The sequence below is a fragment of the Esox lucius genome, chromosome 20 (assembly GCF_011004845.1).
Source record: "Esox lucius isolate fEsoLuc1 chromosome 20, fEsoLuc1.pri, whole genome shotgun sequence".
NCBI lineage: Eukaryota > Metazoa > Chordata > Actinopteri > Esociformes > Esocidae > Esox > Esox lucius.
Window position 1 is genome coordinate 11,266,461 of NC_047588.1, and position 12,436 is coordinate 11,278,896.

The following is a 12,436-nucleotide window of genomic DNA, read 5'->3' on the forward strand; positions in this document are numbered from 1 at the left end:
ACATTGCTCTGACAATAGATAACACTGGGATTTAGACCTGGATTCAAATACTACTTGAAATCTTCCACATACTGTCCTTACAAACATTGCTTTAGCCAGCGTGGAGTACCACCTAGCCAAGGTTTGAGGTTTTAGGACTAATTGGTTGTTTTGAGCAAGTAATGCTCAAACAAGCACTTGACTACTTTTGAAATGTATATTCGAACATAGGTCTGCTGAGAAACAGAGAGACTTCAGGGAAAAATTGATTGCCTAAAATGTAACTTTCTTGACTGTGTTCATTAGTGGGTATTAGAATATGCCTAAATCTATATAACATCTATAATTCATGGATATCAAATAAGCTTGGGGAAAAGTTGTTATGCTCCCATAAAAAGTTATAATTTGCATGTTGAAATAATTGTATTAATTAGAATTTTTTCTGGAATATACTACTAATCTTAGGAATTGCAAGCCTCATTTATCAACTACGCATATACACCATTTAATTAATGAAGAGTAATCGGCCACTATAACCGGTGTATGTGCTTGCTATTCCATAGCGTATGCTTTGTGCAACATAGTTTACGTCTCAGAATTGATCATAGTTTTTGCATGTCTACAGCACCAAATTATAACCATTGATTCCACACATTCATTCCAAGGGCAACACATCCCGGTACACGACCATCACTCATCTTCCATTCTCATTCTGGAAAAACACTAAGGATCTTTAGATCAATCCTCATTGTTTCATACAACCAGAACTAAACTTGACGATACCATCAGAAGATAAGCATTTGTTAAATGGAATTCTCTCCCACTAGACCACTACATCCTGGTGGAATACCCCTCAACACAATACACAAATGGAATCACGGTCTTGCATGCATTACTGAACTGGCAGGAACACAGACGTTTAGCTTGTGTGGTATCTCACCCCACATCTAATTAGTTAGAATATTACCACACAATAACCCTTCGCAATCTCCTGCCAAACCCAATTACAGGACCATTGCCACAGAAATCACTCAGCGAAATCTCACCTTAAACCCAATTACTGGAAGAATCACAAAACAATAAAGAATGTATTTCTCCGTCATCGCATTCCAAATGAGGTAGAGTTAGAATATGGGAATATCAGACCAGGCACGTGCCAAGATTTCTTAATACCGATTAGCGGAGTACCCGCTGGTATTAGAGGGAGAGGATTTCGGTTTCTAACCGCTCCCATGAGTCTCTTTAGGCGGCTGTCAAGTGAAATCCCGATGAAAGTCCTGCCTTACTGGGTATTTACTGTCAGATCCATGCTGCTAATATGGACCTTCTATTACAAATAACTCCCACTGGCACCTTCACAGCTGACCATGAAGGCCTTGAATGGCACGGACAGTGCCGTGAATCTCTTCGTGTTGGCAGAGAAGTGACACAGCAGTGGGAACTGGAGTAGCAGGATGGACATTTGTGTTTCCCAGCAGAGTTGCGCAGCCACTACCAACACCGCTGATACCACTATTCACCACTTCCTACCGGCAGAAAATTAAATAAATGACATTTAAGAGGGTATGGTGACTTATTCGGCCGTCGGCGGTTTCCTTAAGTTCCTCACCACTTATTGCCAGGCAGGTGGAACAATGACTGTGAGAGAGCCTTATTAGAGTTACTCAAGGTAGATGCCTCCCTGGAACGAATCCCTAATGAATAGAATATCACATTAAGACCAGCTATTTACCCGCTGCGATATCACACAGTGACTAACTCTGAAACAGGTTTACTACACCCACTCACCATTAATATTACCCAAACCGTTCCCTCCCCCCCCACATCATATAAAACCTGCCAGTTCTGTAATATCTAATTATCTGTCCTGTGAATTTACCTCGACCGCTGCCTGTTGCAGCTCTTCCCATCCTTATACCCACCTATTCCTTCCTCCTTCCCATTTCCTCATTCTTGCCATCTGTCTCTCTCTCTCTCTCTCTCTCTCTCTCCCGGCACCCTCCTTCGATTCCTTCGATCATTTTTTCATAACTCTTCTTCTCTCCGGCCTGTCCACTTCAATATGCCCTCCATCCTTCTCTCTCCATTCACCTCCCTCCCACTCTGTCCCGTTGAATTAAACATTGCGGTACACGAGGAGAGGACACAAATGGTGTTCATTGTATTCAATTCTCTGAAATCACTTTGAAATGAGTAGGTGGGCAATGAGCAGAAACCGTCCATAGCGGATGTCTCTGCAACACGTTTCTCCGGGAGTCAGCAGCCAGCCGATGCAGAATCGTCTGGAACGGCTGACTGCACATCCCACCCACCCAGTGATGACCTCAGTCAGTAATTCATGGGATGAAAGTGATATGAATCATAATGTGGAATTTAGAAGGAGAGATTCTAAGAAAGCCATTGTGTCCTGTCTTGGTCCACTTTTTTGTTAATTATTCTCAGACTGTTCTGCATCTACCATAAGAGGACCAGCGCCATATGTGAGACTCATTAGGGCTATCTGTGTCGCAACTTCTCTTTCCCTCTCTTCCCTCTTTCACTCTCTCCTGCTAATTTCCCTGTTCCCTCTTCATTCCTCTCTCTCCATCTCTCTCTCCACCTCTCTCTCCATCCCTCTCTTTCCACCTCTCTCTCCATCTCTCTCTCTTCATCTCTCTCTCCATCCCTCTCTCCACCTCTCTCTCCATCCCTCTCTCCATCTCTCTCTCTCCATCTCTCCATCTCTCCATTCCTCACTCATCTCTCTCTCCGTCATTTGGCGTAAGGAGGAGAGCACTAGCCACCTGCTGAAATATTTATTGATCTGTTTTTCTCAGCTTTATTTATTTTCTCTCTCTTCCTCCATCCCTCTCTCCCTCACCTTCTCTCCCTCACCCTCTCCCCTCACCCTCTCCCCTCACACTCTCCCCTCACACTCTCTCCCGACCCAAAAACCTTCAGCTCTGACCAGCCAGGATATGTCAGACAGGCGGTGGAGGGACTAGGAACCACAACATGACACCAAGATTTAGCAAATTTTTTGCATCCCAGCTCATAGCTGTGGAACAACAGAAGAGTTGTCAGGGCATGCAAGACTACATTGTAGCTGTGGAACAAGAACTGTTCCGACAAGCTGAGCACTTAATGTTTATAGCAGGGTCATTAAGTATTATGTCGCGGTCCTTAGTTGCACTGACAACAACACTAGAGGTGTAAGGATGTGCCAGGGAGAACACAATGCCATAGCATGAAAACGGCTTCTGACAAGTCAAGTGCCTGATGGATAGTATTTCTGATAGCTTTATTGTTAGAATGGAAGGCAGCACTGCTCCTTGTTCAAGGCCAGTAACAATAGTATAGAACTACAACGGTAATCATGGCAACTATCAGGTAACGGATGCACAGCATTAGACAGATTGAGCTGATCAATCCAATGTTTTCTCAGTGTAATTATAGGGGCTTCTGTGGTGTCGTATCCCACTGGTAAATATTGTTGATGTTGACAGGGTGCTCAGAGAGTACTCCAACGTTCCACAATAGAGACGGGGATGGAAACAACTGTTTGTCTTCCGTGTGTTGTACAAATAAATCGACTTCTTCACGTACTGGAGGCGGTCACATGGCGAACACAATCGCATTCGCACACATTGACGCATGTTAAGAGACATAACAATAGTTCTCAGATGAAATTAGACATTTGTCCAGGATGTCCCCAGGATGTCGATATATCCCTTGAAAACCAGCCTAGGGGGCAATGACGATTTTTTGTATTGAAATATCGAGGATGGATGTACAGCACAGACTCCAACTCCGAGACTCCAACTCCGAGACTCCAACTCCGAGACTCCAACTCCGAGACTCAAATTCTGAGACTCCAACTCCGAGACTCCAACTCCGAGACTCCAACTCCGAGACTCCAACTCCGAGACTCAAATTCTGAGACTCCAACTCTGGGGCTAACATGCTCAATACAAGTACCAGGCACTTGTTTTCTGTTGAAACTTTTGGAATGGTTTTAAATATTTATTGGGTTCGTCGCTGTGCGAGTTCTTCCTTCAACAGGCACATCACTCTAAACCACTGATCGATGCGCCACTGGCTGCATCTACTTTTGATTGTGTGTGTTATTTTGTTCCTACATCAGCTACTGAGTATATATTAGACGTTTCATTGATGGAAACTTGTAGGTTACAGCTTGTTGATGGGGGCGGAGGGTGGAGTTCCCTGTAGAGGATGGAGTAGATTCAGCCACATGGGAGGTCACTAAGGAGCCCTACGGTCAGAAACTCTGCATGCGTGTGTTGGTGTGTGTGTGTTTGGATCGCTCCTCGCACGGATCCGCAAAGGCTGATGTGATTTACCTTGCCATGGGCTAAGGCATCTCAATATATTCCCAACACTACACACATTTTAGGATCTGAATATGAAAATAGATGTACTTGGTGCATGGTGGAAAGCGGAAATTCCGTTTGGGAACAGTCTATTTTGTCCTTGTGTGTACATTTGATTTGAAGGACTGGTGACAAATTATGCATTTTGATTCTGGCATACATTGTATTAGACCGATATGATGAGTGTAAAATCCTTTTTTGAAGGTTGTTCTGATATATCCATCATCTCTGGTTTTCATTTGTAAACAAAAGATGGCTGTGCTCATAAGTTAGCTTGGCTGACACCACAATCTATCTTTTTCTAAACAATATTACATTGCTCCAAAGTGCTTGCCAGAGATGTGGGGAATTGTAAACAACTCCAGCTGCTAGGTCATTAACTTATTTTGTAGTTTTCTGTCAGCAAAACCTGCAATTTAGACTGGTTTACGGAATGAGTTTGGCTCTGGATGTGTTAGTGTCACTCCTGTGTGATGCTTGGATGACAATATTCACATTTAACTTTAACACTGAAAACTTGAGGCTGAGGTATAAAGCATCGGAGATGGTTATTTTACATTAGTGCAAAACCTTGTTAATGTGGTTTCAGAAAACATTTAGAAGCATTTGTTGCATATTTGTTTTGACATTCTGTTGCTACAGCAAAGATAAGAAATATGTGATTGGTCAAGTCAAAAGGTGAAGCGTTTACTAAACCTTAACCCTTAATAACTTGGAATTAACATTAAAACATAACCATTGTGTGGTTTTAATCACTTGCTCATGCTGCTCTTTCATCAGTTCCCCACAGTGAATTAGGTTTTGTTTAGGATTTACTTTATCTCAGTGTGAGAAAGTCGGGCAGTAGGGTAAGGCATTCAAGACCATAGCAACGTTAACTAAATGTCTTACTCAAAATAAACTTCAAAAGGTGATCCTCAGAAGCACTAACCCAAGAAATAATACGGGTATATACATTTTAGCTACCCTACAGCCAGCATTTAACATTTCTAATAAGAAATATATTAGGTGGACATTTATTTTGTCCAATTTCATAATTACTATATGCCACCATATCCCACCATCTATGAAGAGCCGTTGGAGAGCCGTTGGAGATTGAGGTCAACGCCAGGGGATCGGCCAGTATTGACAGTAACCCTGGAGCAATTAGGGCTAACTGATTTGCTCAAGGGTTGAACAACAGATGTCCCCTTGTCAGCCAACACTCTCACCCGCTAAGCTACCTGCCGCACAACACCTATAACTCCTAGGCAACTGTATCCCTGCAAGATGTGGCCTCTGTGGTGATCTAAGTCGCTGTCTGGAAGTGCACCATTACAGTCAGGTGTTACAGTGGCTGCTGGTCGGGGGAGGCGTTCACATTCAGCCAAAATGTCCTGGTTGAAAGAGCCTTGCGATAAGACAGGCAGAACGGCGTGTCAACATGTGCCTCAGCGGACACATCAGGATGTTGAACTCTCCCGTACCTGCTGTGGGCTGCTGCTGATGAGGAAAGGCATAAATAGCACCTGGACATCACATCAAGTGTTCCTATTATTACAGGGGAATTGCAAACTAATACATGTCTGCCCCAACATTAGGGGAATTGCTTTAAAATGTTCTATCCAGCCCATGGCAAAATAGGAACAATTGTAAAAGCCATGACAACATTTTCCGAAATGTTAAACCTACAACAGGGATGCCATCTAGATGTATTGTCATCAAGGCCCCCCCCAAACCAAATCTTTGTTAGGGCCTCAAAATTGCTGGAGCTGGTCCTGCACACGAGTGCACACACACACACACACACACACAACACAGTCCCATTACCAGGCATGGCCCAGGCAGCATTAGTTTCCTAAGCCTTTTCCATTGATTTGACGGCGAAGCTTCTTGTCTCTGGTAATGAGGACAGGGAGAAAAGCGGGACCCGGGTCCCTCAAGGCTCTCACAGGAGAAAGAAGCAGCCAAGCAACGGCTGCTCTAATCTGAATTGTCTTTCCAACGATGCTAACTCCCTCACACAAAAAGACGAGAGATCCAGGGAAGAAAACAACTCTCCCTCTCTGTCCTTTTCTCTCTATCTCTAGTTCTCTCCCTCTCTCTCCAGATAGCTCAATCCACAGGCCTCCGAGCCAAAACAGAGGGTTGAGGATTTAGGCCATGCTAGTGACTTATTCGATTTTCCCCATTTGCCCGTATTGATAAGAGATCAATGAAGGTTATTTATGTGCACCAAGATGTATGAATATATAGATGTTCCTTTCTCCCTCTTAATGCTGGGTGCGCTTGGCTCCAATGGGCTTCATTGATTTAGTGTTTGCACCTTCACAGGGAGAATTGTTTAAATTCATCTTGAGTGTGGCCCTATAAAGAAATAGTTTTAGTGTGTGTGTGTCTGTGTGTACGTGTGTGTGCACGCGTGACTGAGTGTGTGTGTCGCTATGAGCTCATGTGTATTTGACTTAGTGCCTGTGTGTGTGTGTGTGTGTGTGTGTGTGTGTGTGTGTGTGTGGGCTTGTATGAGACAGTGAGAGTCTAGAAAATAAGCCTCCAACGTCTGCCTGCCTCCAACACTCCTGCTGCTTCTTGAATGATCCTTCCCATCCCGCATTAAATAAAGCATAGGCCTTTTTATTACTATTGGAGTCAGGGCCCATTGCTCAATCACATATTCATGCACTGGGCAGCACATGCCACTGTGGTCTAGCTGAGGATAGGGCAAGGAGGTAGACTAGAAGAGAAGGGAAGTATTACACAATTACCCTGATTAAACACAGTAGAAGGACCTGTCCCATGTTGGAAGTGATCCTCGTTCATTTCCATTACAATAAACTCCTAACTGTAATTATGATTGCAAACCAGTCTGGCTACGATTATTGTTTCTGCACTGACTGTTAATGTATGTGTGGTTGAAATGCCAGGAGCATTATGGGACACCACTGAAGTGTTGATTGAAGCGTCACAGGGGTAATGTCAAGGGTCACCCTGTGACACCCTCATCGCCCGTGCACTCGCACCGCCCACCTAGCGTTTAACCTTGCGACCCCACAGTCTCCACCCCCAACTCCACCCACCCACGATTCATCACTGACCAAGCTCAGTACCTGACTAGAGAAATTCATCTATGTCTTTGAAAGTCATTGGAAACTATGAAAATACCTAAAGAAACATTTTCAGGTATAGATGTGGATGGAACAGTCCTTAAGGCGAGTCATGATTAAGCAAAGATAAGATTCCAGAGAAACGCTCTGGGCGACTCTCTCCATAATCCACTCTTCATAACAACACTTGCTGATTTAGTCTGAACCACACAAGGCTATTTATCAACTCCTCATCCTGGATGAGAGCTATGGTGGAAACACATCGTCCATGTCGCATTGGCCGGTCCGTCAGGTGTAAAATACTGTCCACATGAAAAGAGCCTGGTAAAAAAGAAATGGCATTTCAGTCACGTCACCACTACACGTCCCTCCGCATCCAGCTTCCCTATCCTGCTTTCCAAAATAGCAACTCCCAGAGATGACCCAAACCGTGGGCTTCTCGGTGTCACTTCCAATTTTGTCTGGCAACAGATGAAGAAGAAGCGGAGAGAAAGGCAAACAAATTCATGCTCTAAAAAAACAAGGAGCATATGCAAGCCAGGCACGGAGAACAACGGAGGCACAGAAGTGGTGGCATAGAGGGAGGAGGACGGAGGAGGAGGACGGAGGGGAACAGAGGCCCCTCCAAATTTGGAGCGCGAGGCATCTGTTGGGGCTGGCACACCATTGCGTCTCCCAGCCCTTCATCTCCATGCCAAAGCCGGTAATTCGACCAAACGGCACACAAACACGGGGTGGTGGGGGGGTGCAATGACATGTGCCGTGCGCCTTGACCCCACTTGCCCCCTGCATATGTCGCAGTAGCGAGGAGGACCGGGGGCGATGCAGCGACCCGCCCGTTTTACCTGCACCCGATACAACCCGAAACACGCCCCCTCTACCCGCGCCAGTACCTTTCAATTCATTTGGGCCACCTTTTGTAGTGCGGTGCTCGTTTGGAGTCCGTCAGAGCCAGAAGCATCTGTCGGGGTGTTTGGAAATGGCTTTAATGATTGATATACAGCAGTGTATTTTCAAAGGTTAATGATGTGTCTGAGCAAAAACAAAGACAGTGAGGTAGTAGGGAGAGAGCTTCACGTGGTGAACTTCATGGATTACAGGACTTCTGATTGAGCTTGATCGGCTAACAAGGCAAAAGGCCAAACGTCAAACGCCAGGTTATGCTGTGCTACCTTGAAGTGAATCCATTTCTCTCCGAATATAGACATGTTTGAATAGAATGCGTGGCTGCCAAGACGCATGTTGTAGAATTCGAATGCGGTGCGGAAGCGATCGTCTAAGTGGTTTCATTTGGTGTGTGGGTGTGTAGTTGCAAGTTACATACTCAGGCTTAATTCCCTTTTATTGAGAAAATGAGTGGGTAGGAAATGTCTCCTAGCATGGCATCTCAGACTAGACAGGTATAGAAGAACCGGGTCCTTTTAAGCTTGGGTGATATACTTTATAACCCTGTATTCAACATTGGATTTATTCTGACATAGCACTATGAAGTACAGAGATTAGATACACTACCCTCCCAATGTTATTGTTATTCAAGATCCGCTGTTGAGTACCACAAGACCCTTGAAATCCACTATAAATGTTTGGCAGCTAAAATCATATTATTAAGTTAATTAGCTAATAATGTGCCAAGTAAATATGCTCCAGCTGTGCATTCAGTATGGTAATGCGATAGCTATAGGTGATCAGACTTCTTGGTTTCATCAGAGGCCATACATCCCCTCCTAGATCAAGCCTGAGTAGCCCTTTGACATAGCTGTTAAGCTTGGCTGTCTGTCCTTGCATTTAGTTTATGTTCACTCGCACTCTGGCTGAGGATGGAAAAATACTGCTTCCATACTAAACCAAAGACTTAGTCTCTCTCAGTTCAATAATGCCAAAGCCAGGCCATTATGACAAAAAGGCCTATGACACTTAAGTGCTCCTCAGAATGCCCGCTAAGCATCGGATTAGGGATGCAATAGCTATAACTCTGACGACCCCACGTAGGTCAGCAGAAAGATGATTGACACGGTCTTCATTACTGGTTACTGACAGTAGCAGCTTAACGAGACTGCTACTGATCAGAGGCTAAATGGATGTAGCTTCCAGCAAAAACTGGAAATTTGATTCATAAATTATACATATAACCCACACATGAATCTAGATTAAACAGTAATGACTGAGACGATATGCCCAATCCAAAATGGATCCATATGTGTGTATAACTCTCAGAGAACTGTATAGGTATAAGAGATATGGCATCTACCTCACCTTCCTGGGTAGGAAATAAAGTTCTTCACCTTGCTTGGACCTTTTCAGTTCTTCACAGATGATGTAACAGCTGGACCACAGGAAGAGAAGAGGCTGCTTTTGGCAGTAGCTAATGGAAATCCTAATAAAATCCTAACAGCTAAGGCCTAGGGGTCGATTTGGGAGTGGGAACTCCATCTGACACACTCCAATGAGCCCTACAACACATGCTCCCCTCCTTTAGCACCTTGCATGATTTAACAGGGAGGGGACCAGGCTTTTAATGGCCCTGTTCCATACTCCCTCCCTCATCATTCATAAATGCCTCCACATCAGCGGTTCTGTTCAGAATTTAACAGTGGGCTACAGACTGGCTCGGAAACCAATGATATCGTAGCTAAAAAAATTAAACATGCAGCCCACCTTCTTGCTGGGAATGGCTCTGATATAAAGTAGGCCCAGTCAAATCGAAATAACCAGACCACAAAATGTCTGTCTGTCAACTACCAGCACTTAGTTATCAAATAAAACAAAGGCAATTGTTTTTAGCCCTTCAGTTTTTAGAGTGTATTTTGTCATGCTGTTTTGTTTTCTGCAGGGCTGTCTGTAAGCCCAATGCTAGTGTAGTCTAGGCCATACTGGAAGACCATCAAAACCAGCTGGGGTACTCAATGTGAAGTAACATGGCAGCAGAAGACAAACCTGGTCCTCACCTACATCTGTAAGCAGTTAACCTTGCATCTGATTTCAGTGATACATCAATTATTGTTATTAAAACCAGGTTATTTATTTAATGAATGATTTCCCATATGTAATGAGGGAGATTAATTAAGGCAAGCATGTGTGTGGTTTGTGGTTAACGAGCGTTTTGCGTCGCACACACTACGTTGGACCGAGTGGGGGATGCGAATCTACCCTCTCCTGCATCATAAAGTATCAAGAGTGAGGATTAAGAAAACAAATCGTTAAAAATAAAACAATATCAGTCAAACTGATGTGACATGGCAATTTTGTGATGTCCAAGTTTAATTTCCTCTGCAGTTACACATGATCTGACCATCGTCTAATTTCGGACGCGCTTCAATCCTTTTTGCAATTAATAATGAAGCGTATTGGCCTCCTAAAATGCAATATGAATCAACCGGCTGTGCAAGAAAGCACTGCAAATATCGTAGGTCCTTTAAAACACCACACAATGTAGTGAAGGAGAATGAGACCAGACAGGAGGCAAGGTTGGTATGTTGCTTCTGTAGATAATAGTAGCCACGGCGCATGGAAGTATACTGAAGGTTACGTGTCGGAATGCCTAATAGCCCCATCACGCTTTTAAATGATCAGAACCTCGAACAAATATTTTTTTCCACACTTTCTGTTGTTCGTCTTTTTTCACATTACATCGAAAATCATGTTGGAGCAGTGTGAGCACCATCTACGCACGTCATATATGCGTGTTGCCACCAGATGATTCATGTCACGTAATGGAATGTCCGCCTTTTGATAGACCCAGTGGCATGCTCAGAGGATTGGAATGGGCTGTCTCATTTCTGAAGTGAAATATGTTAACATGCACCAGTCGTAGCAGTACAGAGCGCAAGGAGAGTTTCATACGAGCAGTAGAGATGGTGCGCTGCGTATACCTAGCCTGTAGCATCTACACACACTCTTTCATCTCATCACACATGCCCCCCCTCCACCTCTACCTCTTTCTCCACACTGTGAGCAAATGGAAACTGAGTGTGCACTGTAGCACACACGCATGATTCATAGGCAGGTAGACCCCCATCACGAAGACGCAGCATTAGTATTCACCTCCAGCACCGTCACGGAGAGGGGATAGACGCATGCATGGAGACACTCTAACTGTAACATAAAATCTGAAAAGCTTACTAGAACTTACCTTTCGACAGAAAAACGAGTAGTAAACCAACGAACACGTTCCACAAGACGGGACAGCCCATGTTAGGAGTTTTGGGGTAGATTTTTCTTTCTTGTTTTAGTAGTAGAATGGGCTACGGAGAAAAATATATATACTAAAGATCGATCTGATCTGTTTTATTATTTATGTCCAACAACAATAATAACCGAACGCTTTTACAGGTTACAGAACAAAAACATGAGTCCCTGGACTTTTCTCGTTGATGATTCCCCTTAGGTTGCCAACGATGCCGTTCTTCTTGTTGTTGTTGTTGTTCTGGTAAACGTACAGTGAATGCCAAATAAAAGAAAATCCTGGAGCAAAATATAAGTTATTCCAATCACAGAATAAATGTTGTTTTCAATGCTTTGGGTAGAAAAATTGCTCAAATGCGCATCTGGACGCGAAGGAAAGGAGTCAAATATTTTCTGGAAATATTGTACAGAATAATGAAAACTAATATATACTACGTTCGGTTGTAGAAGATTCGTCCTGTAATTAGCCTACTCTCCTTCTCTGTCGGTATGCAGCGCGTCTTGTCGCTTTGCACTCAGTGCATTGACGGGAGACAACGAATGCGAACCGCACTAGAAAAGTCATGATTGACAGTTCAAGGATAACTCATTTCTTCCAATCACCACAACCAAGGAAGGGGCGGGACCTACGATTGCACTGAAGCCCGGTTTGGAGTGGGTTGAACAGGAGGCGGACTGGCCAATCCGAGAACCATTGTGGGCGGGGAAAAACGCGAGGCAAGAACCGCGCGCTGATAATGCCATGTGATTTATAGCAAGCTTAGTGTTGCTGCAGTACTCGTAGAAACAGTGGGCCACTTGGGGTCGGAACTAATACCTTTA

General features: G+C 44.1%; 1 protein-coding gene across 1 annotated transcript in view; it reads right to left on the reverse strand.

Moving 5' to 3' along the window:
- The window catches only part of iglon5 (IgLON family member 5), a 134,046-nt gene extending 121,908 nt beyond the window's left edge, over positions 1-12,138 (reverse strand). Inside the window, exon 1 of the mRNA XM_034288926.1 lies at positions 11,562-12,138. Coding sequence (XP_034144817.1) covers positions 11,562-11,622 — 61 coding nt within the window. The 5' untranslated portion in view covers positions 11,623-12,138. The remainder of the gene's footprint in view (positions 1-11,561) is intronic.
- Between the last annotated feature and the right edge of the window lie 298 nt (positions 12,139-12,436).